This window comes from Pelophylax lessonae, assembly GCF_965119305.1.
Source record: "Pelophylax lessonae genome assembly, chromosome: 5".
NCBI lineage: Eukaryota > Metazoa > Chordata > Amphibia > Anura > Ranidae > Pelophylax > Pelophylax lessonae.
The window spans coordinates 100,368,111-100,388,703 of NC_138772.1; the positions used below are offsets into that span (position 1 = coordinate 100,368,111).

The 20,593-nt window shown below is 46.4% G+C and overlaps 1 protein-coding gene across 1 annotated transcript in view; it reads right to left on the reverse strand.

Moving 5' to 3' along the window:
- The window catches only part of DYNC2I1 (dynein 2 intermediate chain 1), a 134,514-nt gene extending 114,170 nt beyond the window's left edge, over nucleotides 1–20,344 (reverse strand). The window contains exon 1 of the mRNA XM_082257423.1: nucleotides 20,237–20,344. Within this exon, the coding sequence (XP_082113549.1) occupies nucleotides 20,237–20,251 (15 nt within the window). The 5' untranslated portion in view covers nucleotides 20,252–20,344. The remainder of the gene's footprint in view (nucleotides 1–20,236) is intronic.
- Nucleotides 20,345–20,593: the final 249 nt, after the last annotated feature.

The following is a 20,593-nucleotide window of genomic DNA, read 5'->3' on the forward strand; positions in this document are numbered from 1 at the left end:
CTAAAGCCCTGTACACACGGGCTGAATGTCGGGAGACATGGGGCAGTTAAAAAAAAAAACGCCCGACATTCTGCCTATGTGGCTGCCACCCTGTCCAATAGAAGCCGGGCGTTTGGCCGGCTTTTCTCGGACGAGCATGCTGAAAAAACACCACCCGACTGACTCCAGGTCAGTGCTCTCAGCCAATGACGGAGAGCGCTGATCTGAGTGTTCTGGTTGGGGGGCCAGTCAGAACAAGACAGCTCAGCAAGGGAGATCACTGTAATAATTGAGTAGTTAGTACAGCGGCTCCTACCGGAGCTGACTGTTTTTTTTTTCCATTCAATCAAGAGACTCCTAGTGTGTACCAAGCTTAAAAGTGCTTTCAAAGATATTGGCTCCTGCTACTGTCAATTTAATCCTGTGAGCAGAGAACAGAGAAGGAGCCAAAAGCACTGGCAGGGGACCTCAGAGGAGGAGGTTTGTGCCGCTTTGTGAAATACCATTGCGCAGAGTAAGTATACAATGTCTATCATTTTAAGTAAAAAAAAAAGCTGAGCCTTAACAACCGCTTTAAAGTGGAACTTAAGGCTACAATATAAAAATGGGCGATCAGGCATGATTTTTAATGCAGCAGAGACATGCTTTGTCTCTTCTGCATTAAAGTTGCCTACCTGCTTATTCACCACTACACAGAGAGCTGCACACGCTCAGCTCACTGTACAAATTTGGTGATGCTGAATCTGACTACACTACCGCGCCTGTCAACAAAAGAGGCTGACAATCCGAATCCAGAAACAACAGCCCCCTGAAGATGTCAGCGTCCGATGGGGAGCTCCGGGTTGTCACAGCGCTGGATCCAAAACGCATATAGTTCCTCTTATAGCTGCTTTCACTTTCACAGCTGTCAGAAGAGATGTTGAGGCAAACCATGTAATATGCGAGTACAAACTGAAATGATGCATCAAGCATATCCTCTCTGCTTTCTACGTGCCATCTTGCCAAATATGCTCGCTCATGTGTGTTGCTAGTGACCTGATTGGTCAAACATCTGGCTGGCTAGGCAGGAAAACAAGGCAAGTTCTTGTGTGTCCACTGGTGGTATGTAGTGTTTGTCCATATTTCTGCTATGGATATGCATACATTAAAAATATTCTGGGTTTGCTAATAAGATAAGCCCAACAGAAGCTACTCGCTTCTGAACTATTTTTCTCTAAGTGTCGGTTCACACTATGGCGATCCGACTTCGGGGGCGATCTGTGAAGTCGCGTGCACCGCGACTTCGGCGCGACTTGCACGGACTTCACATAATGGGAGTCAATGCAAGTCGCTCCGATGTCGCCATGAAGTAGTACAGGAACTATTTTCTAAGTCGGAGCGACTTGAGTCGCTCCTATTAGAACGGTTCCCGTAGCACAGAATGGACAGCGACTTGTCAGGCTGACCAGTCGCCTGACCAGTCGCGGTAGTGTGAACTGGGACGAAATGATACTTCTTACAGAGCCACAAGTCTGAAGGGGTCTGTCTAACAATGATCTGTCTCACCCCTTGACATTTTTATTTCTTATTCCTGAATACAATAAAGAAAATAGGTACAAAATTATATACATTTCCTTCCCCTTGTGTTAGGGTTTGTTACTCCACATTTCATAATACTGATATGTGCCGGGCGTACCATGTACTTGTAGGAAAAAGTATCCTGTTGTCTTTGTATTACTTCCTTTGTGGGAAATCCCTGGTGTACCTACAAGCCCCTCTTCTTTCCTATTAAAAACTGATCACACTAAGCAGGAGAGCACACCCTGGTCAGTTCTCCAGCTACGCTGGGAACCCCATGTACTCTCCTCGGATGATCAGACTTTTCCCGACTCAGTGTACTGCTGCTTCTCCTCCCCCCCAGCTCTTATGCAACTGAGAACAGAGGGAATGTGATCACGTATAAAAAGAGGGAAAAAAGGTATTTATGTTTAATCTTTGTTTATTGAGTTTTGTTAGCACACAAACACAAGTGAAAGAAAAAAAAAAAAACCACACAACAGAAGTAAAAAGTTCAGGATGAGATCCGTATTTAGTAAAACACATATAGTAGTAACAGTAGGATATATATATATATATATATATATATATATATATATATATATATATATATATATATATATATATACATATATATACACACACACACAGTAATCCCCCGCTACATCGCGGTTCAGTTTTTGCGGTCCCGGTAATTCGCGGTTTTTTTTGTAATGTTATTTTACTATATAAATCATTAAAAATGAAAGATTTTTGTGTTTTTCATAGCTCTTGCTCTGTCTCTAAGTATCTTTTATGTGTTTAAATGAGTTTCTGTTGTTTTAAAAGTGTGTTTAAAGACCTTAAAATGCTTCTACACGTACAGTGACAGTAAAAAAATCATGCCTACAATGCATTTTAATAGGGTTTTTCTATTATGCGGGATTTCACTTTTCGCGGCTGGGTCCGGAACGTAACCCCCGCAATGGAGGGGGGTTTACTGTATATATATATATATATATATATATATATATATATATATATATATATATATATATATATATATATATATATATATATATATATATATATATATATATATATATATACACATATACACATATATACACACACACACACACTAGTACAGCATGGCGATTTCCTTATAGGTAGATAACAAAGGAGCATATCCATCTTAGTAAGTGGGCCTGTGAGTAATCATCCCATATTTGCATAAAATGAGATTTCAACAGTATGCCTGTACCTTCAACATAGAAAGCCTTGGATGATATTCATCAAAAGAGGGCTTTCAACTACAAAAAACGAAACCCTCCCAAGGTGTTTACATAAGAACTGTATAGTTATAACCAGACAAACATATAAAAGTCTGAACGACATACTAATAACCGGGAAGCGTGGGTAGACAAGCACAAATGAAGGGTGAGAAAGGGAAGAAAAAAAAAAGGAGGAGGAGGAGAAGGGAGGAAAGAGAGGGGAAGGGGGAGAGAAAAAGGGAGTGACCCAAGCACTGTGAAGGGAGACAAAACCAGTCATCCAGTAAAGATAACAAGTATTATGCCAGGGAGATCAAAGGTAGGTGGCAAATTTAGAGGAATATCGAAAGGGATTCCAGACAGCTCACATCAAGGTATAATCCTCAGTTTTAGATCTCCCAGGAGATCAACTTTTCTAGATGGCAAATAGAATCCATTTTAAATGCCCAATCTACAAAGGACGGGGGCTGTGGTTTTCGCCATGTCCTGGTGATAACAGTACATGCAGATGTCAAGAAGTGTCAGAGAAGACTTTTTTATTTTGTTTATAGGATCCAGGCATCATCGAAAGCAAAGTAATGAGAGGAGAATTATCAATTTTGTTCCCGACTAAATTATAGCAGAGGTGAAGTATTTTGCCCAAGAAAGAAGTTATGAGTGGGTAAGTGCTCCAAAATATGAGTCATGGTGCCTTAAAGCATCTCAAGCAAGTAGTAGGGCAATGATACCACCTGGCAAGGAACTTATAATTGCGCTCTTGTGCTCTAGAAGATATGGAGGTCTTGTTAGTAAATGTCAATATTTTGTTCCAGTCAAAGTCACTATTTGGGATATGATGTTTCTGTTACAAAATTTTAATATATGTGAGATAAGGGGTGTACCGGGTCAGCAAGCTCTCAAAATCAGTAATTGGTCTATCAGGGAAGTTGTAGGTATATTAGAGGCAAGATAATGGCGGAGTTAAGAATATTCCATCAAAGCCCTGGCCTGGGTATGACAAGACCCTAGCAGATGTGACACTGGGGTCAATGTACCATTCCGCAGGGTGTGACATAGTAGTGGTTTGTCAGCCTTATTCCAAATAAATTAGTGGGTTTGATAAAGAGTAGGAGGAAATGCAACAGTCTCAAAAAGCGGTGACAGTGAGCTAGGTCTCGATGCGAGTAAACCCTTCCCTACATAAGGGTCCCAGGTATGGAGAGTAGAAGCCACCAAGAGGGGAAGGTATCTGTATGTGGTCTGTGTTTTGGGTCAGGCCATAGTAAGGACGTGATGCCAAGGATGAGAAGGTAATTTTTCAGAAAATAAGGTATTTATGTTTTTCTATATCCATACACAAATGTTTTGCTTTACATTTCTATTTTAAACTGAATGGGTTGTTTTACATAGTGATTGTTTACAATTACTTTAAGAGCCAGTCCACACTGCCGCGACTTGTCAGCCTGACAAGTCGCGCTCCCTCGCGGTCCATTGACCGCTACAGGACCCGTTCTAATAGGAGCGACACAAGTCGCTCCAACTTAGAAAAAAGGGTCCTGTACTACTTCGGGGCGACCTCGGAGTGACTTGCATAGACTACCATTATATGAAGTCCGTGCAAGTCGCTCCGAAGTCGTGGTGCATGGCAATGCACAAGTCGCCCCCGAAGTAGTAAGGAGTCGTGTCGCCTTAGTGTGAACCGACTCTTAAAGCTTTATGAACTGAGCCTGAAGTGTTGTAAATATTCCATCGCTATACAACCTACAGAGCACCTGTTGAAGAACACTTGTCGATTTTTTGTATATTACCCAGCAAAGTGTTTCATTCATTGTAAGCAGCTGCTCTGAAAACAGTGACGCAGCTACATGAACAGGACACACAACAGTCTGCATCTAGGAGATTATGCTTACAGTAAGTGATTCTCAGCTTTAGGGAATGAACAGACATGAGCAGCTTATCCTCCTGGCACTGGCAGATGGAAACCCATTGAAGCCATTTCCCATCCTCAGTATCTTCATACACAAATGTATTTTTCTTGTTTTACAATTTCATAATAACTGGTGTCACCTAAAAATTTTAAGCAACCAAAAGAAGAGAACAGCGCTGTCCGGATATTGGTATTCTCAGAATGCTAATAAACAAGCCGATGGATATGAGAAACCATTTATTGAAGAATGTCAGAGTTAAAATGCAATTAGAGACAATAAAGCCAATAAAAATAGTGGCTGTACCAGACCGGTATATTCTGATCATGATCGGTAATGACTGCAGGGTCCACTGGGTGAACCGGGCCCGCCGGCGCTCACGGCGTGATGTCACCGCCACTCAGAGGCAAAAGGCCGAAGTCTTAAACCCGGAACCATGATCAGCCTGAAACGCATGGAGGAGACGTTGCCGTGAAGACATGTTTGGCGCACATGCTCTTTGTCAAGATCATTATCGGAATATACCGGTCTGGTACAGCAACAGTTTTTATTGGCTCTAACTGAATTTTGTTGAGAAGGATCTCCTTCTGTAGAGACCTGGTATAGAAATCAGCGAATGGAACCGCCTCAAAAGGTGGAGAGCATCAAGCCCAGCACTTGCATGCAAGTCCTGAGGGATTATCGCCGGTTGGACAACAGGAGCTGAAACACCCGGGCTAAGGTAGTGTCCAGGGTCAGGCCCAGAAAAAAAGAAAGGACAAAGTTCCATATCATCTTGACCGATAGGTTTTTGCTGCTCTCCATAGGAGAAGGGCACTAGGCGGAAAAAAAAATTTGACCATGCCTATAGGGCAGTCTCAGGTAAACTTCCACTTCCTGCTATAGGACTTCAGTTTTGTAACAGGCTGTGTCCATCAATGAACATCAGAGAAAAGGATTTTACGGTAACACAAAAATCCAGGTTTTCTTTTTCGTTCATTGACTGACACAACTCCATATCTTCTTGGCCGATGGGACGTCCCAAAGCAGTGTCAATAGGAAGGGTGGGAATAACACAAAAAGAAACAACACACTTCCCAAAGGCTAAACATAGCCAACCCGGCAAAACAAGAGCTCCCCTGACAAAAATAACAAATACACCTTCAAAGAGGACTAAACTTGTCCAACAGCAGCCTGCAAAACCTTGTGGTCAAAAGAAGCATCCACAGATGCCAACACATCCACCTTATAACATTTTGTGAAAGTGTGCACAGACGATCATATGGCTGCCTTGCATACATTCATCACTGACGCCTGATGACTAAAGGCCCAGGAGGCGCTAAGCGCCCTCGTAGAATGCGGCTTAACAGGGAAAGGAGGATTGTGACCCTAATGGAATAGGCCTGCATCTGTCTAATCCATCTGGAAATAGTTGCAGCAGACGTGGCCATGCCCTTGCGGGTCCATTCGTAAGGACAAACAGAGAACCTTATTTCTGGAATGACTCAGTCACCGTCAGGTACATCCTGATTGTCTTACATTCTTTAATTGTGGTTCGGGCAATCTCTTTAAGATGCTTTGGACACAGAAAAGGCAACAAAATGTCTTCATTTAAATGGACACCAGAGACGACTTTAGGAAGGAACGACTGACCGGTACGATGCACCACCTTGTCTCTGTGAACTACCAGGTAAGGTAAATGACAGGACAATGCAGGCAGCTCCGACACCCTGCACGCAGAAGTAAAACCCACCAAGAAAGCTACCTTCTGTGTCCAAGTGAGCAAAGGAATCTCATGAATATTTTCAAAGGGCAGTTTCTGAAGAACCGACAGCACTATATTGAGGTCCCACGTAGGCAACAGACTCAAGACCTCACAGGGGGAGCCAGGTGGCAAACCCCCTGAACAAAGGTTTGAACCAAAGAATTTGTGGCCAACGGGCGTTGGAAGAAAAATCGCCAGGGCCAATGATGGTACCCAAGGCCAAACACTGATCTATGCCTCTTTGGAGAAACCCCAAGACACGAGATACCGAGAAAGAACGGGGGGAAAACCCCCCGAGCCTCACACCAAGTAATGTACGCCCTCCAGACTCGATGATAAATCTTCCTAGAAATAGATTTTCTAGCTTTTAACAATGTAGGAATCACCATTCAGACACCCCTCTAGCTGTCAACACCTGGCTTTCAATAGCTAGGCCCTCAAAGCCAGCGATTGTAAAGCAGGATGGAAGATCAGTCCTTGAGTTAACATCTCTTCTCTGAGAGTGAGTCTCCAAGGGACATCGGCGACAAGCCGTATTAGGTATGCGTACCCAGTGCCACTAGGATGACCAGAATCCCTTCTGCCTCGATCCTTTGCAGAAGTCTTGGCAGAAGAGTCAGCAGAGGAAATGCATACATTAGACAATATTGGCTCCAAGGAGCTAAAAGAACTTCTGTGACGTCAGCCAGGGGATCCAGAGGCCTTGTTACGAACCTCTGCACCTTTCTGTTGAGACAAGAGGCCAACAGGTCCACATCGTGAGTCCCCCACCTGAGGCACAGTTGATGAAACACCTCCTGGGGGAGAGACCATTCTCCCTGATCCAACTTCTGCCAACTAAGGTAAGAGTCCATTTTTATTTATGGACTCTCTTCAGATTTGGTAGTAATTTCTTTTGCATTTGCGCGCTATTCTTTTTTAATATACATGTCTTTTGGTTCATAGCTGCAGCAGCTTTGGAAATACATGGGTATGCTCCCCCAAATTTTTTGCCTGTTTATTATGTATTAGGTCTAACCAGACTATCGAGGTTGAGCAGCCCTCCCCACCCCCCACATACACCTGTACTCAATCAGTGTCCACCATCAAGTGGATATGGGAGGAGTCCCCTGTAGTGCATTTGCACATTTTTCCCAGCAAGGAGTGTTATCTCCAAGGGTTAGAAGGGCTGGATTCATCTCTTTTTCATGGATAGTGTAGGACCCACTGATAATGGGGTACTTTGACGCAGTAGTGGGCTTGAGCACGATATGGCCATATGGTGGGACCAAACCCCCATTTTTATTTATGGACTCTCTTCAGATTTGGTAGTAATTTCTTTTGCATTTGCGCGCTATTCTTTTTTAATATACATGTCTTTTGGTTCATAGCTGCAGCAGCTTTGGAAATACATGGGTATGCTCCCCCAAATTTTTTGCCTGTTTATTATGTATTAGGTCTGACCAGACTATCGAGGTTGAGCAGCCCTCCCCACCCCCCACATACACCTGTACTCAATCAGTGTCCACCATCAAGTGGATATGGGAGGAGTCCCCTGTAGTGCATTTGCACATTTTTCCCAGCAAGGAGTGTTATCTCCAAGGGTTAGAAGGGCTGGATTCATCTCTTTTTCATGGATAGTGTAGGACCCACTGATAATGGGGTACTTTGACGCAGTAGTGGGCTTGAGCACGATATGGCCATATGGTGGGACCAAACCCCCATTTTTATTTATGGACTCTCTTCAGATTTGGTAGTAATTTCTTTTGCATTTGCGCGCTATTCTTTTTTAATATACATGTCTTTTGGTTCATAGCTGCAGCAGCTTTGGAAATACATGGGTATGCTCCCCCAAATTTTTTGCCTGTTTATTATGTATTAGGTCTGACCAGACTATCGAGGTTGAGCAGCCCTCCCCACCCCCCACATACACCTGTACTCAATCAGTGTCCACCATCAAGTGGATATGGGAGGAGTCCCCTGTAGTGCATTTGCACATTTTTCCCAGCAAGGAGTGTTATCTCCAAGGGTTAGAAGGGCTGGATTCATCTCTTTTTCATGGATAGTGTAGGACCCACTGATAATGGGGTACTTTGACGCAGTAGTGGGCTTGAGCACGATATGGCCATATGGTGGGACCAAACCCCCATTTTTATTTATGGACTCTCTTCAGATTTGGTAGTAATTTCTTTTGCATTTGCGCGCTATTCTTTTTTAATATACATGTCTTTTGGTTCATAGCTGCAGCAGCTTTGGAAATACATGGGTATGCTCCCCCAAATTTTTTGCCTGTTTATTATGTATTAGGTCTGACCAGACTATCGAGGTTGAGCAGCCCTCCCCACCCCCCACATACACCTGTACTCAATCAGTGTCCACCATCAAGTGGATATGGGAGGAGTCCCCTGTAGTGCATTTGCACATTTTTCCCAGCAAGGAGTGTTATCTCCAAGGGTTAGAAGGGCTGGATTCATCTCTTTTTCATGGATAGTGTAGGACCCACTGATAATGGGGTACTTTGACGCAGTAGTGGGCTTGAGCACGATATGGCCATATGGTGGGACCAAACCCCCATTTTTATTTATGGACTCTCTTCAGATTTGGTAGTAATTTCTTTTGCATTTGCGCGCTATTCTTTTTTAATATAACTAAGGTAATCCGCCTGCCAATTTTCCACCACTGGAATATGCACGGCAGACATGGCTGGAACAAAGCGTTCTGCCCATATTAAAAATGCCAGGTACTTCCCGGGCCGCTAAGGCACTTTTGGTGCCATCTTGATGATTGACATATGCCAAAGCCGTGGCATTGTCCAATTGAATCCTCACTGGGCGCCCCAGCAGATGATCCGTCCAATGAATTAGGCAAAGCCTGATCACCCATATTTCCAGGATATTGATCGGCAGACTGGACTCCTTCCAAGTCCAAACCCCGTGAGTCGGATCCGTATCCAAGACACCCCCCCCCCCCATCCGGAGAGGCTGGCATCCATTGTGACCACCGTCCAGTACAATGAGAGAAAGGATTTTCCCTGTCAAATCGCCGGAGAGCGGAGCCACCAGATCAGGGATCCCCCTGTACAGAGCCTGTAGGTTCTTGTTGAAAAGGAGGAGACGTTGCCGTGAAGACATGTTTGGCGCACATGCTCTTTGTCAAGATCATTATCGGAATATACCGGTCTGGTACAGCAACAGTTTTTATTGGCTTTATTGGCTCTAACTGAATTTTGTTGAGAAGGATCTCCTTCTGTAGAGACCTGGTATAGAAATCAGCGAATGGAACCGCCTCAAAAGCTTGAGACCATCAAGCCCAGCACTTGCATGCAAGTTCTGAGGGATTATCGCCAGTTTGACAACAGGAGCTGAAACAACCGGGCTAAGGTCGTGTCCAGGGTGAGGCCCAGATAGTCCAGTTTTTTCAACAGAACCATAACAGATTTTTGGAAATTCAGTTTCCATCTGAACTCTTGCAAAGTTTGCAACAAAATGTCCAGATTGTCTTTCAGGGCATTTAAAGACTCTGCTTGCAGAAGGAGATTGTCCAGGTACCCCAGCACCGCAATCCCCTTCTGCCTCAGTAAAGCCAGCACTTTTGTAAACACCCGAGGAGCCGAGGCAAGACCAAAGGGTAATGCCACAAATTAATAGTGCTCTTCGCCCATGCAAAGCAAAGGAAACACCGATGCTCGACATATATTGGGATATGAAGGTAAGCGTCCTTGATATCAAGAGGCCAGAAAATCCCACTTGATGAAGGAATGCCATCACCATGCGAATGGACTACATTAAAATTTTCTGAATCTGCACAAAGCGGTTCAAAGCCTTGAGATCCAGAATGAGACAGACCTTGCCTTCCTTCCTGGGAACAGAAAAAAGGGTTTGAATAAAACCCCTGAAAGAGTTCCGATTCCGGAATCGGTACAATGACCCCCTGTAAGAGCAGATCCTGTACCGCCCCAAGAAGACTTTGTAGACAATCTGTCTGCAAGTAGCAGTAGCTGCATCCTCCAAATTTAAAGTAATTTAATGCACCCACCAGTGCCTTTTCATCCGCGACTGTAGTGGAAGAGGAATCATCCTCACTTCCAGATGCAGACCCAGTAGGGTGACTCGTGTCCACAGCGGCCACGTCCACCTCAGAATCGGAGGAGGCAGAGGATGCAGGTGAAGGCCGAGGACGATTTTTACTTGTCCTATTTTGGAGGGCTAAATCTACTTTAGACACCAGTGACTGCAGGACCACCGTCATAGCAGACAAGGCGGACTGGGACCCCGCAGGTCCTACAGCCTCAGAGAGGGTGGTCAGGGGGTGACACATGCTCCAGGGACTCAATGGCTTCAACTGGAACCACCAGCAAAATGTGTAAAAATGCTGTGAAAAAATACCAACCCACCGCTGCACCAGTGGTACTAAAAGTCCCAGTACACCAAAATCGCTATGGCAGCAAGATAGAGCCAAATAGCATCCGCAGGGACTCATCACCCCCTTCTTAGATGCGGATGCAGAGTGTCAGGCTGCACGCCCTGTGGTGATCATAGAGGAAGTTCATAGAACTGCCACTAGAGGCCCACCGCCGAATCACCTCCACATAGACTCCAAAAACATGGCCGCCAATTAATAGAAATGGGAAACTACAAGAAAATAGCCGCCGGACTACACAAACATGGCCGTCGATAGATACAGCAGCCATCCACAACAAAACGGCGGCTGCACTCGGGGCCCCGGACCCTCCAAGGACCACCAGGTACACATATGAACAGCAAGGGGGGCCCTGGCAAGAGACTTCCACCAGGACCATCCCCCCACGAAAAGGACACGTTTCCCGCAGCCGGCATCCCCCCCAGCACCCGCTCGACACCCCCACCATAAAAATCAGGCATGGCGGCCCTGGGGAGGAGGGGGGGTAGAAGGGGGGGGGCTAGGCATGGGTGAATGTGGGGTGTTCCGCACACGGACCCCGATATTGAGGGGGAGTGTAAAAGTGGGAAAGAAGGGCACTCGGGGGGTCCGACCAACCCAGGGAGGGGCCCACATCCACCTTGAGAGCCACCAGAGGGGCAGGGGGACACTACTTACCGCACCGTGGGACCAGGCGGGCACCACTCCAGGCAGACCACCCACTATCTTGGCATGAGGGGTACTGCGGGCCAGAGGTACGCTGTGACTTCGGTCAGGACTAGGATCGTGACCAGGGCTATGCGTCCTCGCGAGACGTTTAACTCACCGGCCAGCTCCGTCCAGTGAGGCTATGTTGCGGCCAACCCAGCGCGGAGCTAAGGTCAGGTCACGCTCGCTGGCCAGACTGGGAAGACCGTAAGGATCTAGGATATCCATTCCGTCGCCCAGTCCGGCAGTTGATTGTAGTTCTCACAGGCACAGAATTGATTGTAGTTCTCATAGGAACAGAAAATAATAAAAAGAAAAAATGTTGTTAAAAAAAGGAAAAAATCATAGGACCAGAGATCCCAGCAAGAAACTAGCCCCTTACCCTTGACTAGGCAGAAAAATACTGAAGTCCTATAGCAGGAAGTGGGAGTATACCCCCTGGGATTGCCCTATTGGCGTGGTCAAATTTTTTTTCCACCTAGTGTCCTATTCCTATGGAGAGCAGCATAAACCCATCAGTCAAGAAGATTTGGAGCTGTGTCCATCAATGAACGAAAGAAATATATAATTTTACTACTTTCTGTTATAAAACATATCCAATTAAAAAATAGAAAAATCAAATTTCTCCCTAAATTTAAGCCAAAATGTATTCTGCTACATGTCTTTGGTAAAAAAAAAAAAAAAAGTCCCAATAAGTGCATATTAGGTGGTTTGTGTAAAAGTTAAAGCATCTTCAAACTAGGCCAAGGTGCATTTTGCTGCCTTTTTCATACGTTGGTGCCAAAATGAATGCATTTTTGTAGGTGAGGTGGGGGGGTCTAAAAATTCGTAATTTTTTTTTTTTCAATTTTGTATATGTCTCCTTATATGCTTAAAAAAAGAAAAAATTGGGTTTAATTTTAATTTTCTTTTTTTTTTTTTACATAACTTTTATTGCTATCACATAGGGGACCAATAGCCCCCTATGTGATAGCCTAGAGGTGACAGGTTCTCTTTATGGAGACACCCGGGGTCTATTGGACCCTGGATGTCTCCTCTCTAATCTACTGCAGTTGATAGAAAACAGACCATGTTCCATCAGCTGCTTCCCCCAAGTACTGTTCCCAGAGAATGACAGCAAAGTTCCAGGAAGTGATGTCATACCGGTCATTCCCCGGCCTGGTCCCCCCAAAAGTGCCAAAAATGTCAGTTAGGTGTCCGATCTGTCCGCCACAATGTCGCAGTCCCGCTTAAAAAAAAACGCTGATCGCCGCCATTACTAGTAAAAAAATAAATAAATAAGAATGACATAAATCTTTTTCCTAGTTTATAGACACGATAACTTTTCCGCAAACCACTAATTGGGATTTTTTTTACCAAAAATATGTAGCAAAATACAAATTGGCCTAAATTGATAAAAAATTTTGATTTTCAATTTTTTTTTACTGGGATTGTTATAAAGCATAAAGTAAAAAATATTGCTTTTTTTTTGATATAGCGCAAAAAATAAAAAAAATAAAAAAATCGCACAGATGATCAAATACCACCAAAAGAAAGCTCTATTTCTAAGAAAAAAATGACACCAATTTTATTAGACTACAGAGTCGCACGACCGCGCAATTGTCAGTTAAAAACGCAGTGCCGTATCGCAAAAAATGGCCTGGTCATTAAGGGTGAAAATCTTAACCTTAAGTGGTTAAATAAAAAAAAACAATTTCTTTTTTTCTTTTTGAAGTCATGGATTTTTATCCACCCTGACACTAATACAGTGATCAATGCTAATGTTGTACACTGTCACTGTACTGATGACACTGGCTAAGGAAGGCTTAACATCTATGGGGGAAATAAAAGGGTTAAGTGTATGCCTAACTAGGTCCAGTATGTGCAATACTTGCTGCTTTTACTAGGTGATGGAACTGTTTTTTCTCCCTGGTTTGCAGGGAGAAAAAAACAGCCACATTGCTGCTCTGTGAACAGAGCCCTGTGTTATTTGCAAACACAGGGCTCTGTGCTGTGATTGAACACATCTGATCAGCAGGTTCCAGGCCATAAATCATTGGCCAGAGCCTGCTGACGAAACTGTGCTGTGCCCAACCGCACGCAGGTCAGCAAAATGCCTGCCCCAAACCTGGAAGCAGGCTTGCAACGTGCTGAGCCTGAAGCTGCCACCCTGTCACTGTAAATCTACTGTGCCGGGGCAGCAAATGGTTAAAGTGATATTAAAGGCCTTTTTTTTTAATAAAAAAAAAAAAAAAGGGGGGGGGGGGCAAGAAGGTTCTACTTATCTGCTCTATGCAACAATATTGCACAGAGCAGTCGCTTACCTTCTCTTTGACAGTCCCCCAGAGACACACACACAGCACCAGCAGAACACACCACCTGCTCCCTCCTCACAGTAGTTTGAGTGACAGCAAAAGGAGCCTATGGCTCTTAGCGTCTCCTGTGAGACCTGGAGGAGAGGAGAGAGGAGCTGCAGCTAGGACTTCACTGGAACAATGAGAGGTGTCAGGTAAATGTTTAAGCCCCTTTCACACGAGCTTTCCAATCAGGTCCGCCTGTCAGTTTTTTTTAGGCGGACCTGATCGGATGCTCCATGGACCCCTATGGAGCGGCGGATGTCAGCGGTGACATGTCCACTGACACCCGCTGCTATCCGATCCTGTCCGTGAAATCCAGACAGGTGGAAACCCTATTTTCCATCCGTCTGGAGGATCGAATCGGATGAAAACAGACAGGTGGTCCGTTTTCATCCAATCTCCCCATAGAGAAGAGCGGGACTCTGAAAGGTCGGTCTCTGCACAGCGAGCGGAGACGGATCTGTCATGCGCCTGCTGAGCAAAGCAGAGTCTGCCGGGCAGAAAACCCGTGAAAGGATCTTAGGGTTGGGAGAAAAAAACAGTTCGTAGAGTGTTTTTTTACCTTTATGAAGGAAATGCATTCAGGTAAAAAATGTTTGATATTTAGAACAACTTTAACCACTTGCCGACTGCCTAACGCCAATCTACGTCGGCAGTCAGCCCCTCACAGGCAAAGTGACGTAGGTCTACGTCGCTAGCTTGTGAGGGTCTAGGGAGCGAGCGAGCACCGCCGGAGGCGCGCTCCCGCTCCCGCGCGGTCACGCACCCCCCCCGCGCATGTGACCGGCGGACCCGATGTCCGCCGGTCACTCTGCGATTGGCGGGGGAGAGGGAGAAAGTCAGGCGGCTTGTGTAAACAAGCTGCCTGTCATTCTCCCCTGTGTAGAAACTGTGATCACACGGTTCTACTATGTAGAACCGTTGATCACTCTTCATACATCTGAAGCCACAGCCAATCACAGTAGAAAGCACGCCCCTAGGGACACACGTAGCTCCTCCCTTTCAAAAAAAGTCAACCCCTTCACTGCCAGTGTATTTTTACAGTAACAGTGCATATGTATAGCACTGATTACTGTAGAAATGTCACTGGTAACCCCAAAAGTGTCAAAAATGTCAGTCAAGGGTCCGATCTGTCCGCTGCAATGTCGCAGTACCGCAAAAAAAAAAAAAATTTGCAGATCGCCGCCATTACGCGTTAAAAAAAAAAACAACAAAAATGACAAAAATCTTTCCCTTTGTTAGTAAACACGATAACTTTTGCGCAAACCAATAGGTAGCATAAAACAAATTGGCCGAAAATGTTAAAAAAATTTTGATTTTTACATTTTTTTGGGGGGGAATTTCATATAAAAAAATGTGAAAAATATTGCTATTTTTGCAAAATTTACGCTCTTTTTTTGTTTATAGCGCATGATCAAAAAAATCGCACAGGTGATCAAATACCACCAAAAGAAAGCTCTGTTTGTGGGAAAAAAAGGACGCCAAATTTGTTTATGTACAGCGTCGCACGACCGCGCAATTGTCCGTTAAAGTCACGCAGTGCCGAATAGCAAAATACCCCCTGGTCAGGAAGGGGGTAAAATCTTCCGGGGCTTAAGTGGTTAAAGAGGTTGTAAACCCACATTTTTTTTTCACCCTGCAAGATAAACACATAATGAGCTAGTATGCATCGCATACTAGCTCATTATGAAATACTTACCTTAGAAAGAGCTCCCGCCGTGCCGCCCGCTTACCTCTATGACGGGCGACATGTCCAGTTGCCCGTCTTCCGGGATCGCGGCATCCGGCCATCTGATTGGCCGGAGCCGCGGTGACGTCACTCCCGCGCACGCCTACGGTCATGGCACGGAGCTCTGAAGGAACAGCACGAGCGGCTGTTCCTTCAGGGCACATGCACCAGTGACGTCACTGGCTGCATGTAAGGTAAATATCTCCTAAACGGTACATGTATAGGAGATATTTACAGTACGACGCTGTACCCAAATAAAATTGATGTCCTTTTTTTTTCCACAAATAGAGCTTTCTTTTGGTGGTATTGATCACCTCTGTGATTTTTATTTTTGCGTTAAACAAAAAAAAGTGCGACAATTCTGAAAAAAAAAAGAAAATTTTCACTTTCTGCTATATAACATTCCCAAAAAAAAAAAAATCTAAATTTAACATTTTAGGCCAATTTGTTTTCTGCTTCATATTTTTGGTAAAATAGCAATAGGCGTATTTTGATTGGTTTGCGCAAAAGTTATCACTTCTACTAACTACGGGAAAAATGTGTGTCATTTTTATTGTTTTTTCTCTTTTTACTAGTAATGGCGGCAATCTGCAATTTTTAGCAGGACTGCGACATTGCGGCGGACAGATCGGACCCCTAACTGACATTTTTGCCACTTTTGGGGGGTACCAGTGACATTACTACAGTAATCAGTGCTAAAAATATGCACTGTTATTGTAATAATGACACTGGCAGGGAAGGGGTTATCACTGTGGGTGATCAAGGGGTTAAATGTGAGCCTAGGGGAGTGATTCTAACTGTATGGGAGCAGGGCTTTTGAAATGATCATAGAGGCATGTGCTCCTATATAGAAGGAAGGATTACAGGCACTCTGATCACTCCAGAGAGAACGATCAGCTGTGTTTACAATAGCTGACCGTCCTTTTCTCCCAGCGGGGAGCGATCGTGGGTGGCCGGCGACAATCGGAGCCGCCTGCCCGATGCATCGGAGTCCCTGCTGCTGAGTGGGGGCGGGAGTGCACCGCCGGCGGTGCCCGCTCGTCCCCTAGCTGCAGGCACGTGACCGATGTATACCTACGGCGGTTCGCGCATGGAGGGCCAGCCTGCCGCAGAAAGCTCCGAAAGCGGTTAAAGCATGATTGTGACATGATCTGGTGCCATTGTCCTCGTTGCACTACTGCGCCGCAGAGATTAGCGCGGGCATCCTCCAAATTTATCTGTAGCTGAACTCTAATGAGCTGCAGGCTGTGTCATTCCCACAGCCCATGTAAACAAAAAGATAGGGAATGATTGGCTAGAGAGGAGTTTGAAGGATGCCCAAGCTCCTCTCTATTACAAACCCCATTCTTTATATCTATTAATATTTTATATACAGCACCATGCAAGCACTTTAGGCAGGTATGAAGAAATGCTGTAAGGAATTCTTTCACAAATATCTATTTTAATTGTTTATTTTTATCAATTTACAAAACGCAAAGTGAGCAAATAGAAACAAAAAAATCCAAATCAACATTTGGAGTGACTACCCTGCACACAGTCAGGGGTTTGGTAGGATAAGAGTCAGGTGTATGATTAACCAATTATACCAAGCAAGTGCTAATGATCATCAATTTCATATTTAGGTTAAAACAGTCATTAAATACAACAGAAACAACTGTGTAGGAGGCCTAAAACTGAGTGAGGATTAGCCAAACTCTGCTACTAAAGCCCCGTACACACGCGTCGATAATTGGCTGTGAATTTTCGGCCAACGTCCGATCGGCCGATTATCGGCTTGTTAGTATGATTCTTCCGACAACCGACTCCGATTTTACGGCCGCAAAAAAATCTGGTGTGCAGGCTATAAAATTTTTTCCGTCAGTCAGTACAGATTTCGGCAGACAAAAATCTGATGAGCAAGACTGGGCATGCTCAGAGAAGAAAAAACACACGGAAAGTAAACCAGAACATGACTGAAGTAGATTTTTGTTGGCCGAGAAAATTTGTGTGCAGTCTAGGCACATTCCAACCAACAAAACACAACTCTGGACAACTCTGGACAAAAGTCGGACGATCGGTCGGCCGATAATCGTTGTGTGTGTACGAGGCATAAGTTGAGGTTGTGGAAAGCGGTATTTTTCATCTTGTTTTGGAATCATGTGTACAGGCCTTATTGCTCCGATACCTGGAACTGCGATTTCAGCCCAATAAAAACACGAATGGGCTCAAATTGCCCTACAAAGAATCGCATGTAATTTGAACAGAAGTGTATAGTCATAGTGACTTCAGCCTGGGTTCACACAGGAGGGTGTGGGAAACTGCATGCGTATTGGACAGGAATCACACCGCATTCATTTTGTATGGACTCAAATCGCACGCAATTCAGTACACAGGCCTTTTTCTAAATGCAGGGCCATGTTTTACAGGCATGAGGATGCACAGGTGTTCTGTCCATCCTTGTCCAGGCAGTCCCTTTGCTAAGGACTCTGAGGAAGAGGGGATCTCCCTTTGAAACGCGTCAGTTATTTGGAAGGTCCTCCAGCATACTGGACACTGTCCTGGTTGCTTTGTGTCTATTGTGGACTGATACACTTTTAAGACTTTGTGTTGGTGAGTAGATTTCTTACCACTTCATTTTAATAAAACTCCACTTGGGTAATGCACAAGGTAGGTGTGACCTCTTTTTGTTCTTTTTAGTCCCTTTGCTGTGTATTGGGTTTAGCGATGGGCTCGGGCAGGTTTAGATAAAGCCCGCCAAGAATCTGGCTTTGCACATGCCAATCACAGGCAGTGTATGTATGTGCAGCTGCCAGTCAGGAAATGCCCCACTGCCTATGATTGGCGGTGTGCAGTGACGGCTTCCTGGCGGGCTCAATCCGAACACGCCCGAGCCTATCAGTAATTGGGATGTATCAGATGCACAGACACAGCCGCTGCTCCCAATATGACATTTGTACCAGGGTGCAATCGGGGACATGCACCCGCATGGATGTGGGGGGTGCGATCGGGGACATGCACCCGCATGGATGTGGAGGGGGTGCGATCGGGGACATGCACCCGCATGGATGTGGAGGGGGTGCGATCGGGGACATGCACCCGCATGGATGTGGGGGGGGGGTGCGATCGGGGACATGCACCCGCATGGATGTGGGGGGGGGGTGCGATCGGGGACATGCACCCGCATGGATGTGGGGGGGTGCGATCGGGGACATGACCCGCATGGATGTGGGGGGTGCGATCGGGGACATGCACCCGCATGGATGTGGGGGGGGGGTGCGATCGGGGACATGCACCCGCATGGATGTGGGGGGGTGCGATCGGGGACATGCACCCGCATGGATGTGGGGGGGTGCGATCGGGGACATGCACCCGCATGGATGTGGGGGGTGCGATCGGGGACATGCACCCGCATGGATGTGGGGGGTGCGATCGGGGACATGCACCCGCATGGATGTGGGGGAGGGGGCGATCGGGGACATGCACCCGCATAGATGTGGGGGGGGGGGGTGCGATCGGGGACATGCACCCGCATGGATGTGGGGGGTGCGATCGGGGACATGCACCCGCATTGATGTGGGGGGTGCGATCGGGGACATGACCCGCATGGATGTGGGGGGTGCGATCGGGGACATGACCCGCATGGATGTGGGGGGGGGTGCGATCGGGGACATGCACCCGCATAGATGTGGGGGGTGCGATCGGGGACATGTACCTGCATGGATGTGGGGGGTGCGATCGGGGACATGCACCCGCATGGATGTGGGGGGGGGAGCGATCTGGGGACATGACCCGCATGGATGTGGGGGGGGGGGGGCGATCGGGGACATGCACCCGCATAGATGTGGGGGGGGTGCGATCGGGGACATGCACCCGCATGGATGTGGGGGGGGTGCGATCGGGGACATGCACCCGCATGGATGTGGGGGGTGCGATCGGGGACATGCACCCGCATGGATGTGGGGGGTGCGATCGGGGACATGCACCCGCATGGATGTGGGGGGTGCGATCGGGGACATGACCCGCATGGATGTGGGGGGGGGGGGGGGGCGATCGGGGACATGCACCCGCATAGATGTGGGGGGTGCACCTAACAACAGCACATCCCATTGGCAGTAAACACACCCCTGTGCAACACAAGGCACACTTTTGGTCCTTGTTGGATGCACATAGGTCCCAGTAATAGTCAATGGCAACCCAAACGCATCTAACGAATGCAGCATGGTTTGCTGGCACAAAACCGCATGATTCCGCAGTACCACGCGGCTTGTAAAAGTAACCCGTGTGTTTTTGTGCGCTCCACATTCCATGGAAATAAATGGACTGTCCAACCTGGAATGCGCGAGAAAAGACGAAAAAACACGCGTGTTGTAGTGTGATGTACACGCGTGTTGTAGTGTGATGTACACGCGTGTTGTAGTGTGATGTACACGCGTGTTGTAGTGTGATGTGGCCCCTGGAGCGCCCTGTGTGATGAAGACCTATCTCTGTACATTGTAATATTATCCTCAATATTGTAGAGGAAGGGAATAAAGAGATTTATATGCAGGTTGGTGTGAGGGGGATCATTTCCAACAAACAAGGTGAGGAATACACAGAACAGGTAGAAGTATGACTGCATGTTATGGAACTAATAATCCCAGCGGGCTCATCCATACCCAGGCGGGGTGTGCGGACTTTACACTATACTATACCTTCTCTTGCTGCATGTCCCCGCACTGTCCCCGCTGTAGCCTCAGTCTCCGCGATCCGTTACCATGGCAGAAACCTGGGCTAGTCTACTGCACATGCGCCGATTCCGGCCCCACCAATCATGAGATTGTGATGCAGGGAGAGGGGAGGAGCCGAGTGGGAGGCGGAAGAGCAGAGTTAGGCTATTAACCCCAGAACTGCCGAGGAAGGGAGGAGGGAGGCAAGGGGTGCACGCAGCATCTAACCTTACATCTGCCGAGGAGGGAGCAGAGCGGGCCGCACACAATAACCCCCCCCCCCCCACACACACACACAAAACACCCACACATACCTGTCATCAGATGTTCTCTCCCTCCAGC